This window comes from Coregonus lavaretus (assembly GCF_964263955.1).
Source record: "Coregonus lavaretus genome assembly, chromosome: 23".
Taxonomy (NCBI): domain Eukaryota; kingdom Metazoa; phylum Chordata; class Actinopteri; order Salmoniformes; family Salmonidae; genus Coregonus; species Coregonus lavaretus.
Genome location: NC_140010.1, coordinates 3,507,756 through 3,520,746, shown reverse-complemented (window position 1 = coordinate 3,520,746; position 12,991 = coordinate 3,507,756). Strand labels below are relative to the sequence as shown.

General features: G+C 47.1%; 2 protein-coding genes across 2 annotated transcripts in view; one reads left to right on the top strand and one right to left on the bottom strand.

Moving 5' to 3' along the window:
* Positions 1-9,264, top strand: part of scp2a (sterol carrier protein 2a) — a 40,479-nt gene extending 31,215 nt beyond the window's left edge. Inside the window, exon 16 of the mRNA XM_084188107.1 lies at positions 7,158-9,264. Within this exon, the coding sequence (XP_084044233.1) occupies positions 7,158-7,253 (96 nt within the window). The 3' untranslated portion in view covers positions 7,254-9,264. The remainder of the gene's footprint in view (positions 1-7,157) is intronic.
* Positions 1,003-6,439, bottom strand: LOC311098803 (uncharacterized protein; the record flags this gene model as incomplete). The annotated part of the gene is made up of 9 exons (XM_084139376.1): positions 1,003-2,087; positions 2,133-2,627; positions 2,718-3,017; positions 3,063-3,078; positions 3,223-3,512; positions 3,603-3,782; positions 4,143-4,698; positions 5,562-6,092; positions 6,422-6,439. 9 exons carry the CDS (start codon positions 6,437-6,439, stop codon positions 1,543-1,545), a joined length of 2,931 nt encoding a protein of 976 aa, XP_083995502.1. The 3' UTR covers positions 1,003-1,542.
* Positions 9,265-12,991: the final 3,727 nt, after the last annotated feature.

Sequence of the window (12,991 nt, the reverse complement as noted above, 5' to 3'; positions counted from 1 at the left end):
CTTATATAGTACACTACTTTTTACCAAAGACCTACGGTAATAGGGTTCCATTTGGGATAAAGCCCAATGCTCTTGTCCTCTTGTTCAGTTTTCACGAGGTAAATAGGTGTTAGATGACCTTTTATAGAACACGTGTGCATTTACTTTACACAGATGTCACATGAGAATGAAAGCTCCTAAAATGGATCCCTCGTCTTGGTTATAATCATGCATGGATGAAAGTGGCGAAGTGTTGCTGTTTACACATTTTTGGGTGAAGGGTGAGTACTTCACCTGGATATGACCACACTTGAAGTTATATACAGTAAAGTGGATCTCTATGTCTCATTGATGGAGATCAGTCATTTCAATATCTTTTATATTGAGATTCTTCACTCACTTTTAGTCCAAATTAGGCTTGGGCGGTACACCAGGGCATTTGGAAAAAGCCACGGGATGGTTTTTCAATACCGTCAAAACTATTTATTTAAAGTTTTCAATAAATGTCAATGTTTGTAGCTGCTTTTTAAGTGAATACCTGCAGTGAACTTGTGCAATACGTTAGGAGATAAAGCAGATCACATTCTTCATTTCACTTGTCACTTTATTTTACATTATGAGGCTTACCGTAGTTCCCCAGAACAGTTGAGCCAGTCACGTGTTTTGTTGTTGTAAATAACACAACAGGTGTTGAGCTGGTGAGTCCATAGCGTTCTATACTCTCTGTTGTGCGGCGGACAGGTGATGAAGTTAAACTTGTATGCAATTCACTACTAAATGTTTGATATCTTATAATAGCTTTCTGACAGAAGTCAAAGAGCCCTGGATGAGTTCTGTACAGCTGCCATTTTGTCCCTGTGCTTCCTGCTAGTGTTCTTTTTCTCCTCCGTTCTCCCCTCTGCTCCGTGTGCACATGCTGCTCTTCCTTCAGAAAAGCATGCATCACAACTTTGTTCATTTTCACAATTAATCTCGTTCACTTTCGCTTGTAAATGTCCCCACTCACTGAAAATGACAAGCTACTAGCGATGCTTGTATAACTTGATGAGCTCTCTCTCTCTCTCTCCCCTTCTCTCTCTCTCACCCCTTCTCTCTCTCTCCCCTTCTCTCTCTCTCACCCCTCCCCTAATAAATAAATGTCTAGTCAAGGCCTCCAGATGTATTAAGTGTACTAAGGGCAGTCTGTTCATGGACATTGACCCTGGACGTAAGGGACACAGTCTGACAACGCCCACAGACCAAGGACAATACACTCAACATGTAACAGACAGAGAAAAATTTTTATTGAAGGAGTTAGTTCCGTTCGGAAGCCAGGTAACACAGGGAAAGGACAGGTTTGGTCTCAGACCTCCGTTCAGAACCCAGGTAACACATGGGCCAGATTTGGCCAGGTTTGGTCTCAGACCTCTGTTCAAAACCCAGGTACCAGAGGGGCCAGGTTTGGTCTCAGACCTCCGTTCAGAACCCAGGTGCCAGAGGGAAAGGCCAGGTTTGGTCCCAGACCTCCGTTCAGATATAAAGGATTTCAAAGACCTGAGAGAGATTAGATTTATTGTTATTCAACTAACCTCGTCCCCAGGCCAGCTGGGGGACCAGACTATTATTGAAGTAACCTCGTCCCCAGGCCAGCTGGGGGACCAGACTATTATTGAAGTAACCTCGTCCCGAGGCCAGCTGGGGGACCAGACTATTATTGAAGTAACCTCGTCCCGAGGCCAGCTGGGGGACCAGACTATTATTGAAGTAACCTTGTCCCGAGGCCAGCTGGGGGACCAGACTATTATTGAAGTAACCTCGTCCCCAGGCCAGCTGGGGGACCAGACTATTATTGAAGTAACCTTGTCCCGAGGCCAGCTGGAGGACCAGACTATTATTGAAGTAACCTCGTCCCGAGGCCAGCTGGGGGACCAGACTATTATTGAAGTAACCTCGTCCCCAGGCCAGCTGGGGGACCAGACTATTATTGAAGTAACCTCGTCCCCAGGCCAGCTGGAGGACCAGACTATTATTGAAGTAACCTCGTCCCCAGGCCAGCTGGGGGACCAGACTATTATTGAAGTAACCTCGTCCCCAGGCCAGCTGGAGGACCAGACTATTATTGAAGTAACCTCGTCCCCAGGCCAGCAGGGGGACAAGACTATTATTGAAGTAACCTCGTCCCCAGGCCAGCTGGGGGACCAGACTATTATTGAAGTAACCTCGTCCCGAGGCCAGCTGGGGGACCAGACTATTATTGAAGTAACCTTGTCCCCAGGCCAGCTGGGGGACCAGACTATTATTGAAGTAACCTCGTCCCGAGGCCAGCTGGGGGACCAGACTATTATTGAAGTAACCTCGTCCCGAGGCCAGCTGGGGGACCAGACTATTATTGAAGTAACCTTGTCCCGAGGCCAGCTGGAGGACCAGACTATTATTGAAGTAACCTCGTCCCGAGGCCAGCTGGGGGACCAGACTATTATTGAAGTAACCTCGTCCCCAGGCCAGCTGGGGGACCAGACTATTATTGAAGTAACCTCGTCCCCAGGCCAGCTGGGGGACCAGACTATTATTGAAGTAACCTCGTCCCGAGGCCAGCTGGGGGACCAGACTATTATTGAAGTGACCTCGTCCCCAGGCCAGCTGGGGGACCAGACTATTATTGAAGTAACCTTGTCCCGAGGCCAGCTGGGGGACCAGACTATTATTGAAGTAACCTTGTCCCGAGGCCAGCTGGGGGACCAGACTATTATTGAAGTAACCTCGTCCCCAGGCCAGCTGGGGGACCAGACTATTATTGAAGTAACCTCGTCCCGAGGCCAGCTGGGGGACCAGACTGTTATTGAAGTAACCTCGTCCCGAGGCCAGCTGGGGGACCAGACTATTATTGAAGTAACCTCGTCCCGAGGCCAGCTGGGGGACCAGACTATTATTGAAGTAACCTCGTCCCCAGGCCAGCTGGGGGACCAGACTATTATTGAAGTAACCTCGTCCCGAGGCCAGCTGGGGGACCAGACTATTATTGAAGTAACCTCGTCCCACCAGACTATTATTGAAGTAACCTCATCCCGAGGCCAGCTGGGGGACCAGACTATTATTGAAGTAACCTCGTCCCGAGGCCAGCTGGGGGACCAGACTATTATTGAAGTAACCTCGTCCTCAGGCCAGCTGGGGGACCAGACTATTATTGAAGTAACCTCGTCCCCAGGCCAGCTGGGGGACCAGACTATTATTGAAGTAACCTCGTCCTCAGGCCAGCTGGGGGACCAGACTATTATTGAAGTAACCTCGTCCCCAGGCCAGCTGGGGGACCAGACTATTATTGAAGTAACCTTGTCCCCAGGCCAGCTGGGGGACCAGACTATTATTGAAGTAACCTCGTCCCCAGGCCAGCTGGGTGACCAGACTATTATTGAAGTAACCTTGTCCCGAGGCCAGCTGGAGGACCAGACTATTATTGAAGTAACCTCGTCCCCAGGCCAGCTGGGGGACCAGACTGTTATTGAAGTGACCTCGTCCCCAGGCCAGCTGGGGGACCAGACTATTATTGAAGTAACCTTGTCCCCAGGCCAGCTGGGGGACCAGACTATTATTGAAGTAACCTCGTCCCCAGGCCAGCTGGGCGACCAGACTATTGTTGAAGTAACCTCGTCCCCAGGCCAGCTGGGGGACCAGACTATTATTGAAGTAACCTCGTCCCGAGGCCAGCTGGGGGACCAGACTATTATTGAAGTAACCTCGTCCCGAGGCCAGCTGAGGGACCAGACTATTATTGAAGTAACCTCGTCCCCAGGCCAGCTGGAGGACCAGACTATTATTGAAGTAACCTCGTCCTCAGGCCAGCTGGGGGACCAGACTATTATTGAAGTAACCTCGTCCCCAGGCCAGCTGGGGGACCAGACCATTATTGAAGTAACCTTGTCCCCAGGCCAGCTGGGGGACCAGACTATTATTGAAGTAACCTTGTCCCGAGGCCAGCTGGGGGACCAGACTATTATTGAAGTAACCTCGTCCCGAGGCCAGCTGGGGGACCAGACTATTATTGAAGTAACCTCGTCCCCAGGCCAGCTGGGGGAACAGACTATTATTGAAGTAACCTCGTCCCGAGGCCAGCTGGTGGACCAGACTATTATTGAAGTAACCTCGTCCCCAGGCCAGCTGGGGGACCAGACTATTATTGAAGTAACCTCGTCCCCAGGCCAGCTGGGGGACCAGACTATTATTGAAGTAACCTCGTCCCGAGGCCAGCTGGGGGACCAGACTATTATTGAAGTAACCTCGTCCCGAGGCCAGCTGGGGGACCAGACTATTATTGAAGTAACCTTGTCCCCAGTCCAGCTGGGGGACCAGACTATTATTGAAGTAACCTCGTCCCCAGGCCAGCTGGGGGACCAGACTATTATTGAAGTAACCTCGTCCCGAGGCCAGCTGGGGGACCAGACTATTATTGAAGTAACCTTGTCCCGAGGCCAGCTGGGGGACCAGACTATTATTGAAGTAACCTCGTCCCGAGGCCAGCTGGGGGACCAGACTATTATTGAAGTAACCTCGTCCCGAGGCCAGCTGGGGGACCAGACTATTATTGAAGTAACCTCGTCCCGAGGCCAGCTGAGGGACCAGACTATTATTGAAGTAACCTCGTCCCCAGGCCAGCTGGGGGACCAGACTATTATTGAAGTAACCTCGTCCCGAGGCCAGCTGGGGGACCAGACTATTATTGAAGTAACCTCGTCCCCAGGCCAGCTGGGGGACCAGACTATTATTGAAGTAACCTCGTCCCCAGGCCAGCTGGGGGACCAGACTATTATTGAAGTAACCTCGTCCCCAGGCCAGCTGGGGGACCAGACTATTATTGAAGTAACCTCGTCCCCAGGCCAGCTGGGGGACCAGACTATTATTGAAGTAACCTCGTCCCCAGGCCAGCTGGGGGACCAGACTATTATTGAAGTAACCTCGTCCCCAGGCCAGCTGGGGGACCAGACTATTATTGAAGTAACCTCGTCCCGAGGCCAGCTGGGGGACCAGACTATTATTTAAGTAACCTCGTCCCCAGGCCAGCTGGGGGACCAGACTTTTATTGAAGTAACCTCGTCCCGAGGCCAGCTGGGGGACCAGACTGTTATTGAAGTAACCTCGTCCCCAGGCCAGCTGGGGGACCAGACTATTATTGAAGTAACCTCGTCCCGAGGCCAGCTGGGGGACCAGACTATTATTTAAGTAACCTTGTCCCCAGGCCAGCTGGGGGACCAGACTATTATTGAAGTAACCTCGTCCCGAGGCCAGCTGGGGGACCAGACTATTATTGAAGTGACCTCGTCCCCAGGCCAGCTGGGGGACCAGACTATTATTGAAGTAACCTCGTCCCGAGGCCAGCTGGGGACCAGACTATTATTTAAGTAACCTCGTCCCCAGGCCAGCTGGGGGACCAGACTTTTATTGAAGTAACCTCGTCCCGAGGCCAGCTGGGGGACCAGACTATTATTGAAGTAACCTCGTCCCCAGGCCAGCTGGGGGACCAGACTATTATTGAAGTAACCTCGTCCCGAGGCCAGCTGGGGGACCAGACTATTATTGAAGTAACCTCGTCCCTAGTCCAGCTGGGGGACCAGACTATTATTGAAGTAACCTCGTCCCCAGGCCAGCTGGGGGACCAGACTATTATTGAAGTAACCTCGTCCCGAGGCCAGCTGGGGGACCAGACTATTATTGAAGTAACCTCGTCCCCAGGCCAGCTGGGGGACCAGACTATTATTGAAGTAACCTCGTCCCGAGGCCAGCTGGGGGACCAGACTATTATTGAAGTAACCTCGTCCCCAGGCCAGCTGGGGGACCAGACTATTATTGAAGTAACCTCGTCCCGAGGCCAGCTGGGGGACCAGACTATTATTGAAGTAACCTCGTCCCGAGGCCAGCTGGGGGACCAGACTATTATTGAAGTAACCTCGTCCCCAGGCCAGCTGGGGGACCAGACTATTATTGAAGTAACCTCGTCCCGAGTCCAGCTGGGGGACCAGACTATTATTGAAGTAACCTCGTCCCCAGGCCAGCTGGGGGACCAGACTATTATTGAAGTAACCTCGTCCCGAGGCCAGCTGGGGGACCAGACTATTATTGAAGTAACCTCGTCCCCAGGCCAGCTGGGGGACCAGACTATTATTGAAGTAACCTCGTCCCCAGGCCAGCTGGGGGACCAGACTATTATTGAAGTGATTCCCAGGATCATTGTCTGACATTGAGGAGAGAGGGAGAAGACACAGCAGAGAGATTAGATTGATTATCGTGATGTCTTCAGCAGGTGGGCGTTTTCCAATCAACTTTTTGCCACTGATACAAAAACAATACAATTAGAGGAGAAATTCAACAGGGGAAGAATGTGATTAGTGATAGTGGATGTTTTTGGGCAAGTGAAGTGGGCGATTTTCAATCAAACTTTTGTTGCCAGGCCAGATCTAGGCCAACTTCCCACCCACACACCTGGGGCCATTGATTTATTTGGTTGAATTTATCCTTTCAGCAACACTGAACACAATCCTTTCTCTGTTTTCCCCTCCTTCATTTCCCCAAAGGAAAAATAAACCCGCACACTGCTCTTCTTACTATCACTTATGTTATTCAAGCTTTACGTGTCGGACTCTTAGTCTTCATCAGAGCTTTTATTTTGAGAGTCAGCATCAGCAAGCATAATTAATTGAACCTTTATTTAAACAGGAAAGACACTTGAGGTTAGAAACCTATTTTTGTAACTTTAACAGACATCACACACATACTTCCTCTAGGATGAATCCTGTAATGTTATGGTTATTTTGAGGGTTTAGGTCTGGGCCATTAATCCTGTCACCGTTTCTGCATTGGGTTTTATCTGAACGGCTGAAACGCAGGCAGGCACGCCTCCAGTTGGTTCCTGTCAGAGCAGAGCCGTTCCCTGGCTGAAAGCTGTCACCCTGACCAACACTGACATGGCCAGCCACTTGCTCCCTCCCTCCCTCCGTCCCTCCGTCCGTCCCTCTCTCCCTCCTTCCCTCTCTCCCCCTCTTTCTCTCTCCCTCTCTCCGGTGTCCCAGTTTTCAGTGTACCGTATTAATCCTGCAACTGGGTAACCTGAACCCTTTAAACCGCTGAGCCTGAGCCGTAGTTGACTTTCCCTATGCTTTAACCCATTCTCCTCTGATTTATAATTTCTCTCCCCTACATGTCCGCTGCAGGCGTTCTTCCAGGGCAAGCTGAAGATCGCAGGAAACATGGGCATGGCCATGAAGCTTCAGAGTCTGCAGCTGGTGCCAGCCAAAGCCAAGTTGTGATTGGCTGATAGACCCTCAGCTCTGGAACTCCTGCCATATGTAGCAGTTATGCACATTCTCTCTCTCACCTCTCCTCCTCTCTCACCTCTCCTCCTCTCTCACCTCTCCTCCTCTCTCACCTCTCCTACCTCTCTTCCTCTCTCTAACCTCTCCTCCTCTCTCACCTCTCCTCCTCTCTCACCTCTCCTCCTCTCTCACCTCTCCGCCTCTCTCACCTCTCCTCCTCTCTCACCTCTCCGCCTCTCTCACCTCTCCTCCTCTCTCACCTCTCCTACCTCTCTTCCTCCCTCTCACATCTCCTCCTCTCTCACCTCTCTCACCTCTCCTCCTCTCTCACCTCTCCGCCTCTCTCACTTCTCCTCCTCTCTCACCTCTCCTCCTCTCTCACCTCTCCTCCTCTCTCACCTCTCCTCCTCTCTCACCTCTCCGCCTCTCTCACCTCTCCTCCTCTCTCACCTCTCCTACCTCTCTTCCTCCCTCTCACATCTCCTCCTCTCTCACCTCTCTCACCTCCTCCTCTCTCACCTCTCCGCCTCTCTCACCTCTCCTCCTCTCTCACCTCTCCTCCTCTCTCACCTCTCCTACCTCTCTTCCTCTCTCTCACCTCTCCTCCTCTCTCACCTCTCTCACCTCTCCTCCTCTCACCTCTCGCTCACCTCTCCTCCTCTCTCACCTCTCCTCCTCTCTCACCTCTCCTCCTCTCTCACCTCTCCTACCTCTCTTCCTCTCTCTCACCTCTCACCTCTCCTCCTCTCACCTCTCGCTCACCTCTCCTCCTCTCTCACCTCTCCTCCTCTCTCCTCCTCTCTCACCGCTCCTCCTCTCACCGCTCCTCCTCTCTCACCTCTCCTCCTCTCTCACCTCTCTTCCTCTCTCACCTCTCCTCCTCGCTCACCTCTCCTCCTCTCTCACCTCTCCTCCTCTCTCACCTCTCTTCCTCTCTCACCTCTCCTCCTCTCTCACCTCTCCTCCTCTCTCCTCCTCTCTCCTCCTCTCTCACCTCTCCTCCTCTCTCACCTCTCCTCTTCTCTCACCTTTCTCTCACCTCTCCTTTCTCTCTCACCTCTCTCTCACCCCTCCTCCTCTCTCACCTCTCTCTCACCCCTCTTACTTCCCCTCCTCTCTCACCTCATGCCATCTCATCTCTCTCCACACCCTTTCACACTCACTCTTAATAATATAGCCTCTTGCTCTCTCTATCTCTATCTCTCTGTGTCCTTCGATCTGTCTATCGATCTCTTTGTCTCGATCTTTGAAATAGATTCTGTAGTAGATAATTAGTTAGAAATCAACCCCAGTGTGCCAAGATTCTAACTGCCTCAAGTGTCCTCTAACATAATTAATAATTAGATATTTTTCATATTTAATTCACATTTTCCTCATGATTATGGGTTCCTAATGTTTCGACCAACCAATGTGAAGATACATATATATATATATACACATAGAACTGGGAAATGTGTCTTAACTGTTGTCACAATATTCTGCTATCAGCTGCTGGGATAAACTGGAGGAGGAGAGATTGTGAAAGTTGTGAAAAGCAATTGAGGTCTCTCTGGACTCTTTGACGGCCATCTTATAAACAGCTTATGAAGCTGTTGCTGTGTCAAGAAAAGGAAAATATCATCTTTAAGACCCAACTAATCTGGTTTGATCTCCGGCACTGCTGTTCAGTCATTTAATACCACAGCGACCAGGCGTTAGCTGTGAGAAGACGGCAGGGACTCTCGCCTGCTCTCCCGCTACATAATAATAACACTGTCATTGCAGTAAATGTATACAATATTTTATGATTGTGTAGTAAATAATGTTTAATAGTAATGTAACATTGTGGACTAGTTGATAATAATACTGTCTGGACACCACTTTATGTGGCTCTGGGGTCTTTTTCTATGAACTGACAGTCTGATAGGTCCTGATTTGAGGAAATTATTTTGTATAGAATGTATATGTGTGAATGACTGAGCGAATGCTATTGATTTTTAAATAATAAATAACCCCCTATATTGACCAGCAGACTGAGCGTTTCATTAATTACATACAGATGAGACCGTATTAATCATGTGTTTGCTGATTTTACGTTTAATTACTTCACAAAGTCACTGCATTTTTGGGAAAGAGCTCTCAAGGTAAGAATTTCACAGTACTGTTTTACACCTGTTGTATCCTGTGCACATGGCGAATAAACTCTGAAACTTGAAATGCTTGACCAGAAGTGTTTTGGGTGAACCAATTATCTGTACATACGTACACGGACCGTTTGCTTTGTTCCTAATATGCCTTCCTTACATTTTCCTCAACAATTATTCTGTTCTGAAGTAGTTTATTTTGTTGTTGTTAAAGGTATAATGCATAGTAATGAAATCCCTTTCCCCAGTTTTCTCTGATGAAACCTAGAGGGCTACAGCTTTGGGATTTGGCATCCTATTCTCTATTTAGTGCACTACTTTTGACCAGAAAAGTAGTGCACTAAAAACTGAATACTGTGCCGTTTTGAAAATGGCTTTGTGTTTGTGTAGTAAGTCTCCCAGTCTGCATAGCGATATCTACTGCATTTAAAACCCATGTTTATTGGAGACAACTTGTTCTATCTACGGTCTCCAGCTTTAATTTGATTTCCACCTTGTTCTGACACATCTACAGTGCCTTCAGAAAGTATTCACGCCACTTGACTTTTTCCACATGTTGTTTTACAAAGTGGGATTAAAATGGATAAGTATTTTTTTGGTCAACGATCAACACAAAGTGAAAGAAAAATTCTAATATTTTTGTAAATAGAATAATGAAAAATAATACATTAATATATCTTGATTAGATAAGTATTCAACCCCCTGAGGCAATACATGTTAGAATCTCCTTTGGTAGTGATTACAGCTGTAAGTGTTTCTGGGAAAGTCTCTAAGAGCTTTGCACACCTGGATTGTACAATATTTGCCCATTTTTATTCTTTTCAAAATTCTTCAAGCTCTGTCAAATTGGTTATTGATCATTGTTAGACAACAACTTCCAGGTCTTGCCATAGATTTTCAAGCGGATTTAAGTCAAAATTGGAACTCGGCCACTCAGGGACATTCACTGTCTTCTTGGCAAGCAACTCCAGTGTAGATTTGGCCTACTGAAAGGTGAATTAATCTCCCAGTGTCTGGTGGAAAACAGACTGAATCAGGTTTTCCTCTAGGATTTTGCCTGTGCTTAGCCCATTCCGTTTATTTTTATCCTGAAAAACTCCCCAGTCCTTAACGATGACAAGCATACCCATAACACGATGCAGCCACCACTCTGCTTGAAAATAATGGAGAGTGGTGCTCAGTAATGTGTTGTATTGGATTTGCTCCAAACATAACACTTTGTATTCAGGACACAAAGTTAGTTGCTTTACCTCATTTTTTGCAGTATTACTTTAGTGCCTTGTTGCAAACAGGATATTTGGAATATTTTTATCCTGTACAGGCTTCCTTCTTTTCACTCTGTCAATTAGGTTAGTATTGTGGAGTAACTACAATGTTGATCCATCCCCAGTGTTCTATCACAGCCATTAAAGTCTGTAATTGTTTTAAAGTCACCATTGGCCTTATGATGAAATCCCTGAGTGGTTTCCTTCCTCTCCGGCAACTGAGTTAGGAAGGATGCTTGTATCTTTGTAGTGACTGAGTGTATCGATTCACCATGTGTGATTAATAACTTCACCATGTTCAAAGGGATATTAAATGTCTGCTTTTTATTTTATTTTTACCCATCTACCAATAGGTGCCCTTCTTTGCGAGGCATTGTAAAACCTCCCTGGTCTTTGTGGTTGAATCTGTGTTTGAAATTCACTGCTCGACTGGTCAGATAATTTTGTTTGTGAGGGGTACAGAGATGAGGTAGTCATTCAAAAACCACGTTAAACACTTATTGCACACAGTGAGCAAATTAAACTTATGTGACTTGTTCAGCAAATGTTTACTCCTGAACTTTAGGCTAGCCATAACAAAGATCTTGAACACTTATTGACTCAAGACATTTCAGCTATTCATAAAAAAAAATATATATATATATATATATTATAAAAACATAATTCCACTTTGACGTTATGGGGTATTGTGTGTAGGCCAGTGACACATTTAAAATGTAGGCTGTAACACAACAAAATGTGGAAAAAGTCAAGGGGTGTGAATACTTTCTGAAGGCACTGTATTCGCTGGTCTGGAATTGTAATTATGCAATATTTGACATATGAGTATTGTTAGAAGTCAAAGTTTCCTTTTAAATTCCCCTTGCCTTAAGGGGCAATCTGCAGTTGCTACATCCATTTTTTGAATTATAAATACATTTTACGTACCCATTGATTCTAGAAGAATGACTTATAAAATGGCTCATGAGCTTAGTTAAACTGTCCTACCCCATCAGAACCCAAAATATAAGCTTGTTTTACTCCAATGTTTGTAAACAAAGTACATGTAAACAAACACTAGATAGCCTCAAACCATGGTTAAAACTAGAATGTTCATATCACGGACGGTCAGTCCTTGCATCCATAGCTCTGTCTATGAGTTTGAGAGTGGTTACATTTTAATAGCCCCATCCCTTAGATTTTTACCAAAAGTCAAGTGGTGGGATTAACTTTGTCATTGTTTCAAATGAGGATTGCCCCTTTAAATACTGTTCTGGCACAACTACTCTGGAATTGTAATGATGCAAAGTTCAAAGTTCCAGGACTAGATTAAAACAAATTGACATCAGCATAGTGGTTGTTTTGGCGGTGTCGGAACCGCATTAGAGCTGTCAAATCCACAAGCGGCTCGTTGCATTACCTTATCGCGGACACTGCCATTGGATGCAACAAAACCACACCCGACTTTAATCCGGCAAATCACATGCAGCCGCATTAGAAGTTCATGCAGCAGCATTACAAGTTCAAACACTTGAATTAGACCGATAGGCCATAAATCCCCCCACCCAAATGAACATGAAAACATATATTAGTCTAACATCAATGGTTTGACATTTGAGAGTCCTTATTTCTAAACTCGATAGAGCCTACACTTTCTTGCGCCATTTTGAACTTCTAACGCAGTGGGGACAATAAGGAAGGTAGTGGTTTGTGACACACGAGCATCCGCTCACCGATATGTCAGCTCATATGTCAGTTACCTCTCCAACACCTCCAGAACATCTGCTGTCAGTTACACCTCCAACACCTCCAGAACATCTATCAGTTACACCTCCAACACCTCCAGAACATCTGCTATCAGTTATACCTCCAACACCTCCAGAACATCTGCTATCAGTTATACCTCCAACACCTCCAGAACATCTGCTATCAGTTACACCTCCAACACCTCCAGAACATCTGCTATCAGTTATAGCTCCAACACCTCCAGAACATCTGCAATCAGTTACACCTCCAACACCTCCAGAACATCTATCAGTTATACCGCCAACACCTCCAGAACATCTATCAGTTACACCTCCAACACCTCCAGAACATCTGCTATCAGTTATACCTCCAACACCTCCAGAACATCTATCAGTTACACCTCCAACACCTCCAGAACATCTATCAGTTACACCTCCAACACCTCCAGAACATCTGCTATCAGTTATACCTCCAACACCTCCAGCACATCTGCTATCAGTTATACCTCCAACACCTCCAGAACATCTGCTATCAGTTATACGTCCAACACCACCAGAACATCTGCTATCAGTTATACCTCCAACACCTCCAGAACATCTGCTATCAGTTATACCTCCAA